The sequence below is a fragment of the Pseudopipra pipra genome, chromosome 1 (genome assembly GCF_036250125.1).
Source record: "Pseudopipra pipra isolate bDixPip1 chromosome 1, bDixPip1.hap1, whole genome shotgun sequence".
NCBI lineage: Eukaryota > Metazoa > Chordata > Aves > Passeriformes > Pipridae > Pseudopipra > Pseudopipra pipra.
In genome coordinates, this window is record NC_087549.1 from 15,129,687 (window position 1) to 15,142,404 (window position 12,718).

Genomic DNA, 12,718 nt, shown 5'->3' on the forward strand with positions numbered 1-12,718 from the left:
GCTGTTTCACTGGCTGTTCTCAGCGCTGCCCTGTCTATCACAATGCATAATCTCTTTTCAGAGAAGTTTCAACTACATCCTTAGGGTCCCCAGTCCTGTTTCTTTGATAATCAGTGGTAGTTTTTAGCCTTTGGCACACAACTTGAAATTTAGAAACTTGACTTTTTGCAGGGTGTAAGACAGGGAACAAAAGTTACCCGATGATTTCATGTGACAAAAGTTGTGCAAGGAGAAGAAGTGGGTCTGCAGAAATCCTGCAAGTTGCCGTGTTTATGATCCCAAGAAACTTGCACTGGAGTGCCTCAGACACATAACTAAATGCTTCTCAAAATGCTCATTATTGAAGACAGTTTAAGAAAACGGTCTTTAGAATTCATGTGATATACTACCAACCGGAGGGAGAATAATACAGAAATACTTTCTTGATGATGTGTGCTAAAGCAGCAGGCATTTAAGAGCAATGGATGTCAATCTCTGAGGTTTTTGTAAAGAATTGCAATTTATGATGTGTTAGGGTAAACAGTTGGATTATATTTCTGAAATGCATGTTCCATCAGGTAAAATCATTGTGATTATAGGCTCTAGTACTTTAAGTAAGTAAGTTATGCACTAAAAGGCTGAAATTGTAAAACAAGTATGCTTATGCTTAACTGTTAATCCCTCTTTGTATCTACGCTGAGTAAACTACAAGAGAAACTGCATTAAACAATAAAGGCAAAAATGGCATGTTATGTCATCTTGATAAACAATGACTGTTATACTGTTTTCCTTCAAGAAGCAACTGTGACTGGCCCCTGTATTCTCCCTCAATGGAGAATGTGCCTGAGTGTAAAAAACCACGGAGGATTATTTAGAAGTTACTTTGTTCATGCTTCTCAGTGAAAGCAGCACTTTCTCTGCATCTTCTCACTTTGCTGCTTTTCCTTCATTTCCTCAGCTCTTATCTGTTACAGAAAGCTGAATTTGTTATTTCAACAACAACCTACTTCCATGCAGTTCTGAATAAAGTGAAATAAAACTTTCTTAAAGCGGTTTTGGAAAAGTTTGACAGCATAAGATAATAAACAAAAATAAATCTCCAATATTTCTCCTAATGCAATTTGTGGCATGTCAATGTCAAAGGATTCTAACAACAAATCAACAAATATTTGAATGAAAACAATATACATAACTTATTTTCCTATATTGGAAACAACTGTCAAACAATTACTGTATGACTTCATGAATTAGTTGGTTGTTTTGAAATATTCCTGCTAGGATTAAAAAAAAAAAAAAAAAAAAAAGAGGTCTATATGGGCCTTTGAGTCTGAACATATTGTGTCAATCATAAGCATATGTAATGTATCTGAGCCATGAGGTAAAAATTTTCTTCGTAAATTATTTCATAAATAAATAATTTGCCTGAAAAAAGTTTATGAAAATATTTTTGCCTTTATTAAGTTCTCTACAGTTCTTTGTGGTGAATATAAACAGATTGATATTGACATCATCTTGATCTGCTTTAACGAGAAATTCAGAATGCACCACGAAAGCATTTTTAATAAAGATACAGTAACAAACTTTTTCTGAGAGATAGAGTATTTCATTAGAGTTGTCTACTTGAAACTATGAAGACATGTTTTGTCCTTGTCATCTTTGCTTATGAATGGCTTTGTGGTTTCATTTTAAAAGTGTATGCACAGAGAGGCTTATGTCTTTTAAAAACACACCTCTATAACACTGTTCTACAGGTGAAAAAAGGTGTGCTTGTTATCAAGGTTTGCACATGTTGAAACCTGTGCTTTCACTGTTATCGATCTTCACAGTTTGCCTGTCATAATGTGAATAAAATCTGGGAAAGCTGCAGCCACACATAAGAACTGGCAGGGATTTAAGGTGTGGGGGGCATCATTTCCTGGTTTAAAATAAAAAGACATTAGTAAGTCTCACTAGAACAGCGAAGTAAAGAGAAATTATCCTTGTTTAAATATTTTCCACTCAAGCCCTGCTTGTAAGATGCTTAGCCAAGTCATCAGACAAAATACCTGCCGATTTTAACCCTTCCTATGCAAGACATATGCCAAGTGAATAGTCACTTGGGGCTGATATACTCAGTAAAAATAAAATAATAAAATCAAAATTGCTGAGAAGAACACATTTGAATTTATGTGAATGGGGCAAAATCACTTACTTTTCAGAATTCTGCATTCATTGAGAGTTATGCAAGCGATTTATCTCTTCGACTCTGATTCAGCCATGGCATTTGCAGCTTCAGAAAAAGTAAATTTATGAAGTCAGGAAAGGTTCTCTGTGCGCATATGAGTGAGGTGCTACTGAGCCTGGCCCCGGTACTAAAGTATCGAGGCAGACTTTGCAACAAACTTTAAATTCTGATATTACTTTCCTTCGCATTCCATATATAAACATCTCTGCTGCTCCGAACTCATTTTCTGCAGGAGGGTATAGAGGAAATCCCACACATAATCAGTCAGTTCTCCTTTCCCTGTGTCAGAGATCCTACTGCGTGTGCCTCATCGTGCAACTATATTTTACCTTCCATTTTCAACATGACAAGTTCACCTCTTGTATGTGAATTATTGCTTTTCTATTCATAAAGGGCTTTATCAGACAATCCTACAAAAGAACTTAAGGGGGAAATGTGTTACTGGGTGATTTACATGAGCAATTACTTTACAAATCTGCCAGTGGATTATACTAAACATGTATGAAGAATGTTTAAGTTTGGAGCAAGGGCTGCGAACACCATACGTTTTACAGAAGGGTTTCATTTGCATCAGCATGTATCTCTGAAGATTTTATGCTTTACATTTCACCATGTATTTGAGAGTAAAATTGTAAGGAAAAAAGTTATGTCATTTCAAACTTTAGGGGGAAAGTAGCTTCATCTCTTGAACTGTAATGATTTAACTTTTTTCCAGCTTCTTCCTCGAATAATGTATTAGTAGTTGCAAGCGAGCACAACTTATTTTGATGTGAAATCAGCTTAAAATGACTTGCATGGGAGGAAAAGCACGCCATATAAAGTCACCTAACTGCAGAAAAATTGTGTCCAAATGCCCAACAAATGTTTACATAGTTTTTAACGCCTACTATATTTGGGATTTTAAAACCCTTTCACAGGAACCTTTTATGTACTACTTCTCCTTGGAGAGAGTTTTTACATTAATATGCAGACTTCTAGCAGTTCGTAGCACAGGGGAAAGCAGAGTATTTCGAATTGAAAAAGTTCTGCACAAGGAGGAAAAGTTGTGAGGGTTTTTCTCGGAGCAGTTTCGGGAACTGACCTGCGACCCGTATCAAAGAGCGGGCGGTAACGGGACTGCTCATCCCACAACCTGGGAACCGCCTGCCCACCCGCCTCAGCACCCGCACACAGACGGGGGGAGGGGGGGACAGGGCAGGAAGGTGACACTAAATCTGCGGGAGACCACGCGCAGAGCTGGGGTCTCTCGAGGGTGGCAGCTGCTGGGTCGCGCCTTTTCTCCCCACCCTCCCCTATTCCAATCCCGCAGGACACGCGCGGGTCCCGGTGACAGCCGCGAGCAGAGCCGGGGGCGCGCCTGTGGCCTGCGGCCATCCCCGCTGCAGCCCCGCGCAGGTCCTCGCGGCCCCTCCGCCCGCCGGCCCGGCCCGGCCCGGCCCGCGCTGCCCGTGGCCGTGGCCCGGCGGCGGCGGCGGGCGGAGGCGGCGGCGGGCGGAGGCGGCGGCGGGGGGCGGCGCGGGCCGCGCGGCGGGGCCGCCTGCACTGTCTCTTTAAGGGCGCTCCGTCTGGGGTGGCGCTTTCCTCCGCGAAGGCTCCTTTGATATTAATAGTGTTGGTGTCTTGAAACTGACGTAATGCGGGGAGACGGAGGTCCTGACAAGCGATAACAGTCCCGATAACGCGCCGGCCGCCCCGCGCTCCCAGGCCGCCGCCTCGCCGCCGGCGGGGCCGCCGCGCCTTGCCCCGGCCCGCGCCCCCCGGGCCGCCGCGCCCCCGCCCCCGCGCCGCACCGCACCGCCCGCCGGCGGGCCCGTCGCCCCCTCCCCGCCGAGCGGGGCCGAGGGGGGAGGCAGCGGCGCCGCGGCCCCCCGCTCCCCCCCACCCCCCCCGCTACTCCTCGGCCACCGCCACATAATCCGCGTCCAACTCCGCCGGCAGCAGGAGACGGTTCATGGCTCGCGCCGCGGCTCCACCATCTTCCAGGCTGCCGGGGCTGTTGCTGCCGGTTAATCAACAGGTAAGCGCGGGGGGGCGCGGGCGGGGGCGGCGGGGAGGGCGCCGCGGCCGCGGGCCGGGCGGGGGCGGCGCGGCGGCGGCGGGCGCTGGGGGGGCGCGCGCGGGGCGGGGGCGCGGCGCCCGCGGCGGGATCGGCGTGTGCCCGGTGGGGGGGGGGCAGTGGGGGTGCACCCCCTCCCCCCAGAAAATACCCCCCCCCCAAAAAATTAAAAACAACAACAAAAGCGGAGGGCGGATGGGCATAATCCCAGGGAACGGGGGGCTGCTCGGATTTCACAGGCTTCTCTCAGTGCATCCCCCCCGCGCCCCCCGTTCCCCCCGCCGGTGGGTCAAAGCCATGTGTGATGGCTGGAAATTGGCGACTTCAAAACGGCGGTAGCCCCGCTGGAGTCGGGAGGGTCAAGTTCAGCAGCGGCGGCGGGCAGGGGGAGCAGCCCCCCGGCCCGGAGGCGGGGAGGAGAGCGGCGGCGGCCGCGGGGCTGATGCGGCTCTGCTTTGCCCTCCCCTCCGCGCCGCTCCGCGCCTTATCTCCGCGGCCGCCGGTTCCCCGGCACCGGGGTGCTCGGGGGGAGGGGAAGGGAGACGCGGGGGGTGGAAGTAGAAGACGAGCAGAGAGGGTTCGCATCCGATGGGCTGCAGTCGCACAGTCCTGCCGCTCCTGCCGCTGCTGGAAGTTTTAGTGGGGATCATGACAAGCGGGGCACAGAGACACCATCATGCACAGTAGTAAGTTTGGGAAAAACTTTTTTTCTTTTTTTCTTTTTTTTTTTCCTCCCCCCCACTCCCTTCCCCTTTTCCATCTTCGTGCCCAGAGACACACCGGGAGAGGCCGGGTGCGGAGCGGTGCTGCACCGGGAGGGGGGCTCGGGGTCCCTCCCGGTCACACCGACGGAACAGGCGACATGGTGGTGATGATTTTTTTTTTTCGTTGTTTTGGTTTAGTTTTTTTTTTTTTTTTAAATCAGAGCTCAGAGAGACGTAAAACTTTTCCCTCTTAAAGGCGAAGCCCCGCTCCCAGCGCTGCGTCCCCGCGCCCGGCTTTCCCTGCCTGCCGCAACTTCGTGGAGCGTCTCACCCCCCTGCCCCCTCGGCCCGGGGGCTGCTCCTGCCGCACTCGCCCGCGTGTGGCTTTGCGAAGGGAGGAATGAATGGAGGGGCAGCGCGGCGGTGGGCGCTCCGCGGCCGGGGCAGCCGGGGTGGCCCGGACCGGGCTGTGGTGGGCGGCCGCGGGGCCGGGGCCGCGCAGGGTCGGGCCCGGGTGCTGCCGCCGCCGCGCGTCCCTGGGACGCGAATGGCTCCCCAAGGGGACTTGACATTTCGGGGGCTTTGTTTATCTGCCTCCCTTGCTGCAAATCTCGGCGCTCAGGCACCGGCACTCCTACGCGGGTTCTCGTGGGGCCCGCTAGTCTCCTTTATCTTTTTTTTCCACGACCGGTTGTGTTTTCTATCTGCAAATGGCAAACTTATCCAGTGCATTGATTGAGCTGTGGGAGTAAGTGATGAGCTGAAGTGGAGAGACGTCTCCCTTCCATCACTTCTCCGCCAGTGCGAGCACCTTGCCTGGCAGAGCAGGAGCCGAGATACTCCAGCACCCTTGGGGAACCGAGGCGACAAGTCCCCTCCGAGGGGAAAAGATTCTCTACTAAAAAGAGTGTAAGCTGTTTTGCAGACCATGCTGCCTTTACTGCTTTTACAGGACGCAGCGCATTTTGAATGTTGATGGAAACAGACAATAATTTAATACGCTTCAGGTTTTATTTAATCGAGTTCCATAAAGTCTCTCAAGGAACCATCAAACTTCTTTGCCATTCAGGCAGTCGTCTTCCACTCCACAACTGAATCCTATGGATGTTGGTGGCATCATGTTAACTTTCCTGTTAGTTTTGGGAAAAGTTGAACATTTAGAGAAGACTGCCAGAGTTAAAAATGCAAGGGGCAGCAAAGGAAAGTAGTGGTAAGAGCCAGTTCCTGACGTGGACAAAATGAGAATAAAAGTTACAGTAGTCTTCTGAACTGCAGCCTGTGTTTGCCTCATGTTCACAAGCTGTGTGTTAGGTTAGACAGCTCTCTCAGATATTCCACCAGAGTGACATTTAAATAAAACCCTCCAGAAGAGTGAGGATTTTTTTTTTTTTAAGTACTCTGGGTCTATGAGTAAATACAGGGCTTGTTTGAGAACATCAACTATTTCCTGTAAGTTGTGATGCTGACAAGACTGTCTGGAAATGATATCAACACTTTGAAAGATTTTTTTTTTCTTTTTTAACCACTGAATGAAAGTTTGTTAATAACATGGTGAAACCAAACAAGTGGAACCTTTCTCTGTAAAGAGGAAAAAAAGTATTTTTCTTTTTTCCTCTTGAATAATGCATACCTGCCTGAGGTTTGCCACATAGTGCATCAGTGCCTATATACGAGTTTATCCTTACACTGTGACAACAGAAGTCTGCTTCACCTTTTTAAAATCAAGGGAGATTAGATATGAGAAGAGTCCATAATCCACCCTGTTCTGTCCGATAATCAGGTTTGAGACTTTATCTGTTTGAAACTTTGCGTATATGTAGTCACAACAAAGTAAGTAAAAGGCAAAGTTGCATCAGCTATTAAGTTTACATGTTTTGCCTGTGATTCTCTAAAACAGACTCTAAATAACACTGAGCAGTCTTTGCCTGAGAGAGGATGGCTTTTTTTTTTTTTTCTTTATTTCATAGTAATGTTAATAAAGGAAAAAAATGTAAATGACAACTTCAGAGATCTGAGACTTCTTTAGGCATCAAACACGATGCAGCCAGGTTATCCTCTTATATTTTTAATGCAGTTTTAGTATAATTTATATGGTAGCTTTGTGGGTTGACTTACATTTTTATCAGTGGTAAATTCAGTAATATTTGACGAAACCCTAGCAGGATTATTTTCTATAATGTCTTGTCTAGCATTTGTACTAAACTTTCATAATGCACACTATTATCATGTATGGTCTGGCTGAGTGTAAAGAAGGTTATTATTCACATGTCGTGATAGTTCATTAATAACAGCATAATACTAATTCTTGTGTGTGGGCTCAAGTGTCTGTGAGATGGAATTGTTGCCTGTCAAATCTGTGTATTCCAATCATTATATTTTAATGCTAGTTGAAACATCGGGGTTTATATTTTCAAAGCATTGTGCAAACAATGACTAATTACTTTCTGTTCATGCGAATTACCTCTTTTAACACTTTATCAGGCAGTTGCTTTGAAATAAAACTATTTTACATTACAGTGTGAAAGAGTTAAAAAATTAGCAAAGACATTTAGGAAAAACCCAAAATTGTAATTACAAACAGGCAACTTTTGGTATGTATTTAAATTTTTCTTTTTATGTGGAACTTTCCTTCTAAGATTGGGGGGGGCGTATGTGTATGAATATTTATGTCTCTTACAAATGCTTGGCGATATTTTAATGTAATACTCTTAATAGAAACATTCTCAGATCTTAACTGCAGCCACACTGGCAGTATCGCTTTAATAAAGGTTGTGGGTAACACCAAATGTAACATTGTGAGAAAGTTTATGGTTAAATATTTTTGAACACGATAGGCTGGGAATCTGACAACCCTTTTTGTTAGGTGAAAGTCAAGTGGAAATAAATTACAAATTTAATACAGTTTCAGTTAAAACAAACTGCCACCTGGTAGTAAAAGTATTGGCCTTGAACAGAAATATATTCTGATTAAGGTATTCTAACTGGTGTGTAAAATGAAGCCATTCATTCAATAAACTGACAACTTTCCAGTTGGTATTTGCCCTTGCTTAATTTAGTTTCCTCAACACAACTAGTGAGGTAGTCTGGGTCTGGTTTTGGCAGTCTTGGGTGACTGTAAACTCAGGTATATTTCTCCCAAATATTACATCTCACGAGTTAAAGAACAATTGGTTAAAAATAACAGCCGGCAGGTATGAGAGAGAGAGAAAAAAGTTTCTTTTCTGTTTCTGAAACTTTCTCAAGTTCTTACCTAGGAAGAAAACAATGCTATTTTCAAATACTCGTGATTAATACTATAACCAGCGTAGTCTGCACCCATCTATTGTATAAATACCATTGCCTGTTGACCTTTGGATACATTAATTACAGCATATCTGGTCTAGGTTCTATTATTTTTGTCTGTCCAGAAGATAAATAAAAGTGCCCTTTCCAGTCCTCCTGGAGAAGGAGAAGAACTTTTTTTTTTGGTATTGTCATGAATTATGGAGTTCTTTTTCCTACCCTGTGCCAATGAAGTTCTCTTTTGACTTTAAAAAGATAAGCCTGCATCCAAAGAGAGAATATTTGATTATTTTAAAACTATTTTCACTTCAGTTTTTACGGCACATACAAACTCTCTGGGCTTTGCTTTTTTTGGATTGTCTGTTTGCTAATTAAAAGAAAAACACAATGAGTTATATCAGATGATGTGAAGGATTAAAGTACAATTACACCATTAAATAGTAAATGTTTACAAGGGCAAGACACGCAGCTACACTTTTCAGATTATGCTTATTATTCACTTCTTGATGCTGTTTTGCACCTAATCAATAAAGGGCCTTCCAGAACGTGGCTCCTTCGCCAGTTGTATACGTGCCCAGAACGTAAGAAACGCTGCTGGGGCAGAGGAGCACGGGGAGGGGAGAGAAGCGCTGGCATATTATTCTGACTTCTTGTCATGCAGACCAAGGCTCAAACGTAACACAGAGCAATGAGAGGATAGCTACCCTGGTCTAGATTTAAGTCCCCAGTGGACATTTTGTCACACACCAAAAGCGTTGCACAACTGAACGCCACTCCACTTGATGTGTTGTCTGGAGTCAGAGGAGTCTCTGATTTGGCGTCACGGGGTTTAGAAGACTGTGATTTAGTTGAACCGGCGCAGCTGTGTGTAAGAAACTTTTTTTAATAGCCATTATGGTTTTCTCATGTTCTGTGCTATCTAATTCTTGCTTTCTAGTACCTTTAAAGTGGTTCTTTAAAATTTAATAATAACACCACTGGTGAAAAATACATCTAAAATTTGGTAGAGCTTGCTAATCCTTCTATCAATGTTTTTTATTATGGTCCTAGTGCATTAACCGAGGAATCTTACTCCTGCTGTGGATCTCTGTATGTGGATTTAGTAAACCTATAGAGAAAAAATTCTCCCATTAAATCCCATAGCTGCCACGAGTGGCACTTCCATAGGACGTTTCTACAGAACCTAGTTGGTTCCATCCCGTAAAGTTCGGTGGAACTTTTGCATGATTGTAGGGGATGTATGTGAGTACAGCAGCTACAAAAAGATTATTTCTGCCTTGAAAATAGGGTTATTTTGAATTGCAAAGTTTTGTCCTAGTAGTAATTTTTACTTTCTTAGCTTCGGTTGATGCATGTCTAATTTCTCATAAGTCTGCTTTCCTTCCAAGCTCAGATCCTCTTTTCTTTTTTCCCTTAAATTTATTTTAAAATATTTAATTTTTAAAATGTTACTACCCCTTTAAAAACCTGTAATAAATGCTTTACAAGTGGCTAGACACCTTCCCTGGTGGTTTAATTTATACAAGCAGGAAACTTTCTCTCCTTCTTTCTCTCTCTCTCTTTCTTGTTTTCTTTAAACCAACTGACGTAATGCCAAACTTTGCTTTAAAAGAACAGACAGAAGTAATTGGTAGCTTTTAACTTTTAATAATGTTCTGGATTGGTTTTAGTGGCCAAACTGCAATTTTTTTAAATTTCAAGTAAAAACGGGCTTGTGGCCTGAGGAAGAAAGGCCCTGTTGATGCAGTTATTTTTATTCTTGTTTTTCAATCTGTTATTAAAAATCTTTCCTGCTGAGCTCTGCTGGATTTCTCCAATTGCTCTTTGTGATGGCTGGTGCATTTCAGGTTACGGTAACTTAAACTGTTTTCTGATTTTTATTTTTTTTAATCCTATGGGCATTTTGAGATGCTTTATCCTTTCTTTTTGTGTTTGTTTTTATTTGATTCCCTCCAGCATTCATTTTCTCTCACCCAGCACCTGACTCCTTCTTTTGGAGAAACAATTTATTTTCATTCAGAGAGGAATAGTATGTTAAGCATACCTTTGGTGGTATGAATATTATTTTCCTAGTATGAGAGTATTCTACACCTGTTAGTGACGCTGATTGGGAAGATATTCACTACCCATTGCAGAAGACATGAGAGATCCTATCTTTTGGAGTGTCCACTTTCTGTGTGCTCTCCACCCCATGTCTTAAAGCTAAACCAGGTTTTAAAACATATTTAGTAATAGTTTCGAGTGATCTATATCTATTTGTATTAAGTTGATATTAGAAACAAGAAAACCTAACAAAAGGATTTTTTTTTTTAATTAACTTTACTTAAGAAAATCCAGTCTACACACTTTTCTTTCTTGATTTCTTTGTTTTGTTTAGGGTTTTCTGGATCATTTCCTTAATTTCTCTTCTACATCTGCTGGGGTTTTAAACACAGGCAAACTTTCTACTGTAAAAGACAGAGTTGGGCAATAGACTTTCTTGACGAAGTTGACGTCAGGACGACTTCATAACTTGGCAAGTAGGGAAATTGTTCAAAGACTGAGTTGGCTTGTGCCAGTTTTCCCTTCCTTTAGGGGAGACACTCCACCCAGTAGGAGGTTACCCCACCCAATGTGGAGAGCTATAATTCAGTGGCAACACTTTAAATGTCAATCCTCCCTAGGGTTTAAACCCCAGACTTGTCTTGCCTCAATCTTTATATTTAATCTAACATTCAATCTGTTGAAGTAACATCTCATCTTCATAAGCACTTTTGGGGCCTGATCCTGCAATTCTCATTCTTGAAAAATACTCACTGATGTCAGGGGGTGTTTGGATTCAGTGAAAGCTGCAGTATTGGCCTCTGCAGAGTTATATGTGTCTCTGTCTGTCTGTAAGTAAGATTGTGTCTGCCTGATGAATACTGTATAATCTGTGTTGTTAAAGATGAAATTGTAAAATACTTCCTTTGTAGTCTTAAAAATCCGAAGAAGTACCAGAGTCGTAATGCTGTAAAACACATTTTCCTCAATAAGAAGTGTACTTATTTTTAATTAAGAATTTTCCCAGGTTAAAACATGAGTTAAAAAAGGTCCAACTATCAAGAATTTAAGGTATTTCTGCCATTTTTTCCCTGTATTTCTCTATTTCATGCTGTAGACATATTTTTAAATGCTGCTTTTGGCAATTTTTTCATCTCTTATGGAAAACGAAAATCGCAGCCTGTAGCTTAGTGCCCACAGTAGGCATTGGAGTACTTAGATAATACTGAGAATGCCCAAGGAAAAATTTGGTTTTGGGGTATTGTCAAAGTCAACATGTAATTTTTATAGCTACATTTTAATTCATTGTGGTGTCTGTTCTCAGGCATCCTTTTTGGATCCCCCCCCTACATTTAGCAAGGTTGACAATGCAGGAGGGAATGTATAATTTGATATTGCAAAAACGTTACAGTAAAATCGCTGATGTGTTCATCTCTGTATTTTGAAAATATTCCAGCATTTTTTGTTTACTGATATATCTGTGAAAAAGAGTCTGTAAAAGATGATGTTAAAAATCATCAATGTGCGTATGTTTCTCAGCAAGATTTACTTAAGCGGTATTCTTCGGTTTTGCCTCAAACCATTTCAAGCCACCTCTGATCCAAGAATGTACCAGTTCTTGGTTCCTGGAAGATTAAGCATGACAGTTTCTATTATATAATGAACAGCAGTATTGTTTGAACAAAGGTAACATATTTTGATTTGTGTACCTTTTTTTGGCAGCTGGCACTAGTGTAGGTCTAAAATGAGTGGTGATCTAACAGTGTAAATATCTGAATGTTCTTGAAACACACGGTATAGATGTAATGTGTTTAAATCATTGAATCTATCTACCTATATTATATAGAATGTGTATATATGTGTATATACAAAGCCGTAAATGGTGTGTTCTGCTATCTGTAGCCTTCAAATGTGTATCCGTTGGGTATTCCTGACCTACTTTGCAAAGTCTGCAAGTCTAAAGTACATACTGAAACTTAAAAAATTAAACATACAGCTTGGTGTTTCACAAAAAAAAAAAAAAAAAGATAAAAAAGCAGGGGAATTTTTGCTAGTAGTTAATTAAAAAAAAAAAAAAAAGACATAATCTGACTAGCCAAATGCCTTGCAGACTGCTTTTGGATATCCAGTGACTTTACAGGGATTATTTTAAAAACAAAATCTCAATTTATCTTAAAGAAGTTTGAAGTAGATACTGAAGTTAAGTATCGCCTAAAATTCCTATGTTCAGATGTGGTTTAATGGAAGTTAAATGAGTTAGGATAAAGCAATTTTCTTTGGGGGTAGAAGGTTTTCAGTGTTTCCAACATACGAGTCTTCTTGACTTACTCACATGCCACTCTTCAGGCAAATGCTGTGAGTTATGTGAAACATCATCCAAAACTTACTATGCAGATGAAATGTTGCTTCATGAATTCACTTAACGAAAGAAAGATAACTCCAATTTCAGTT

General features: G+C 42.5%; 1 protein-coding gene and 1 long non-coding RNA gene across 8 annotated transcripts in view; one reads left to right on the forward strand and one right to left on the reverse strand.

Annotated features, from left to right (window-relative positions):
- Positions 1 to 3,630, reverse strand: part of LOC135410071 (uncharacterized) — a 33,314-nt gene extending 29,684 nt beyond the window's left edge. Inside the window, exon 1 of the long non-coding RNA XR_010428509.1 lies at positions 2,171 to 3,630. This is a non-coding gene — a long non-coding RNA (uncharacterized LOC135410071). The remainder of the gene's footprint in view (positions 1 to 2,170) is intronic.
- Positions 3,631 to 4,019: 389 nt separating this feature from the next.
- TRPS1 (transcriptional repressor GATA binding 1) overlaps positions 4,020 to 12,718 on the forward strand; it is a 214,126-nt gene continuing 205,427 nt past the window's right edge. For 4 of the 7 annotated variants that reach the window (XM_064646381.1, XM_064646399.1, XM_064646372.1 and 1 more), the window contains exon 1: positions 4,020 to 4,220. Coding sequence is in view for 1 of the 7 variants with exons in the window: in XM_064646408.1 (XP_064502478.1) it covers positions 4,936 to 4,945 (10 nt within the window). In the remaining 6 variants the exon portion in view is untranslated. Of the gene's footprint in view, positions 4,221 to 4,807; positions 4,946 to 12,718 lie in introns of those variants that run through there. The other 3 variants (XM_064646426.1, XM_064646389.1, XM_064646408.1) reach the window with 3 other exon arrangements.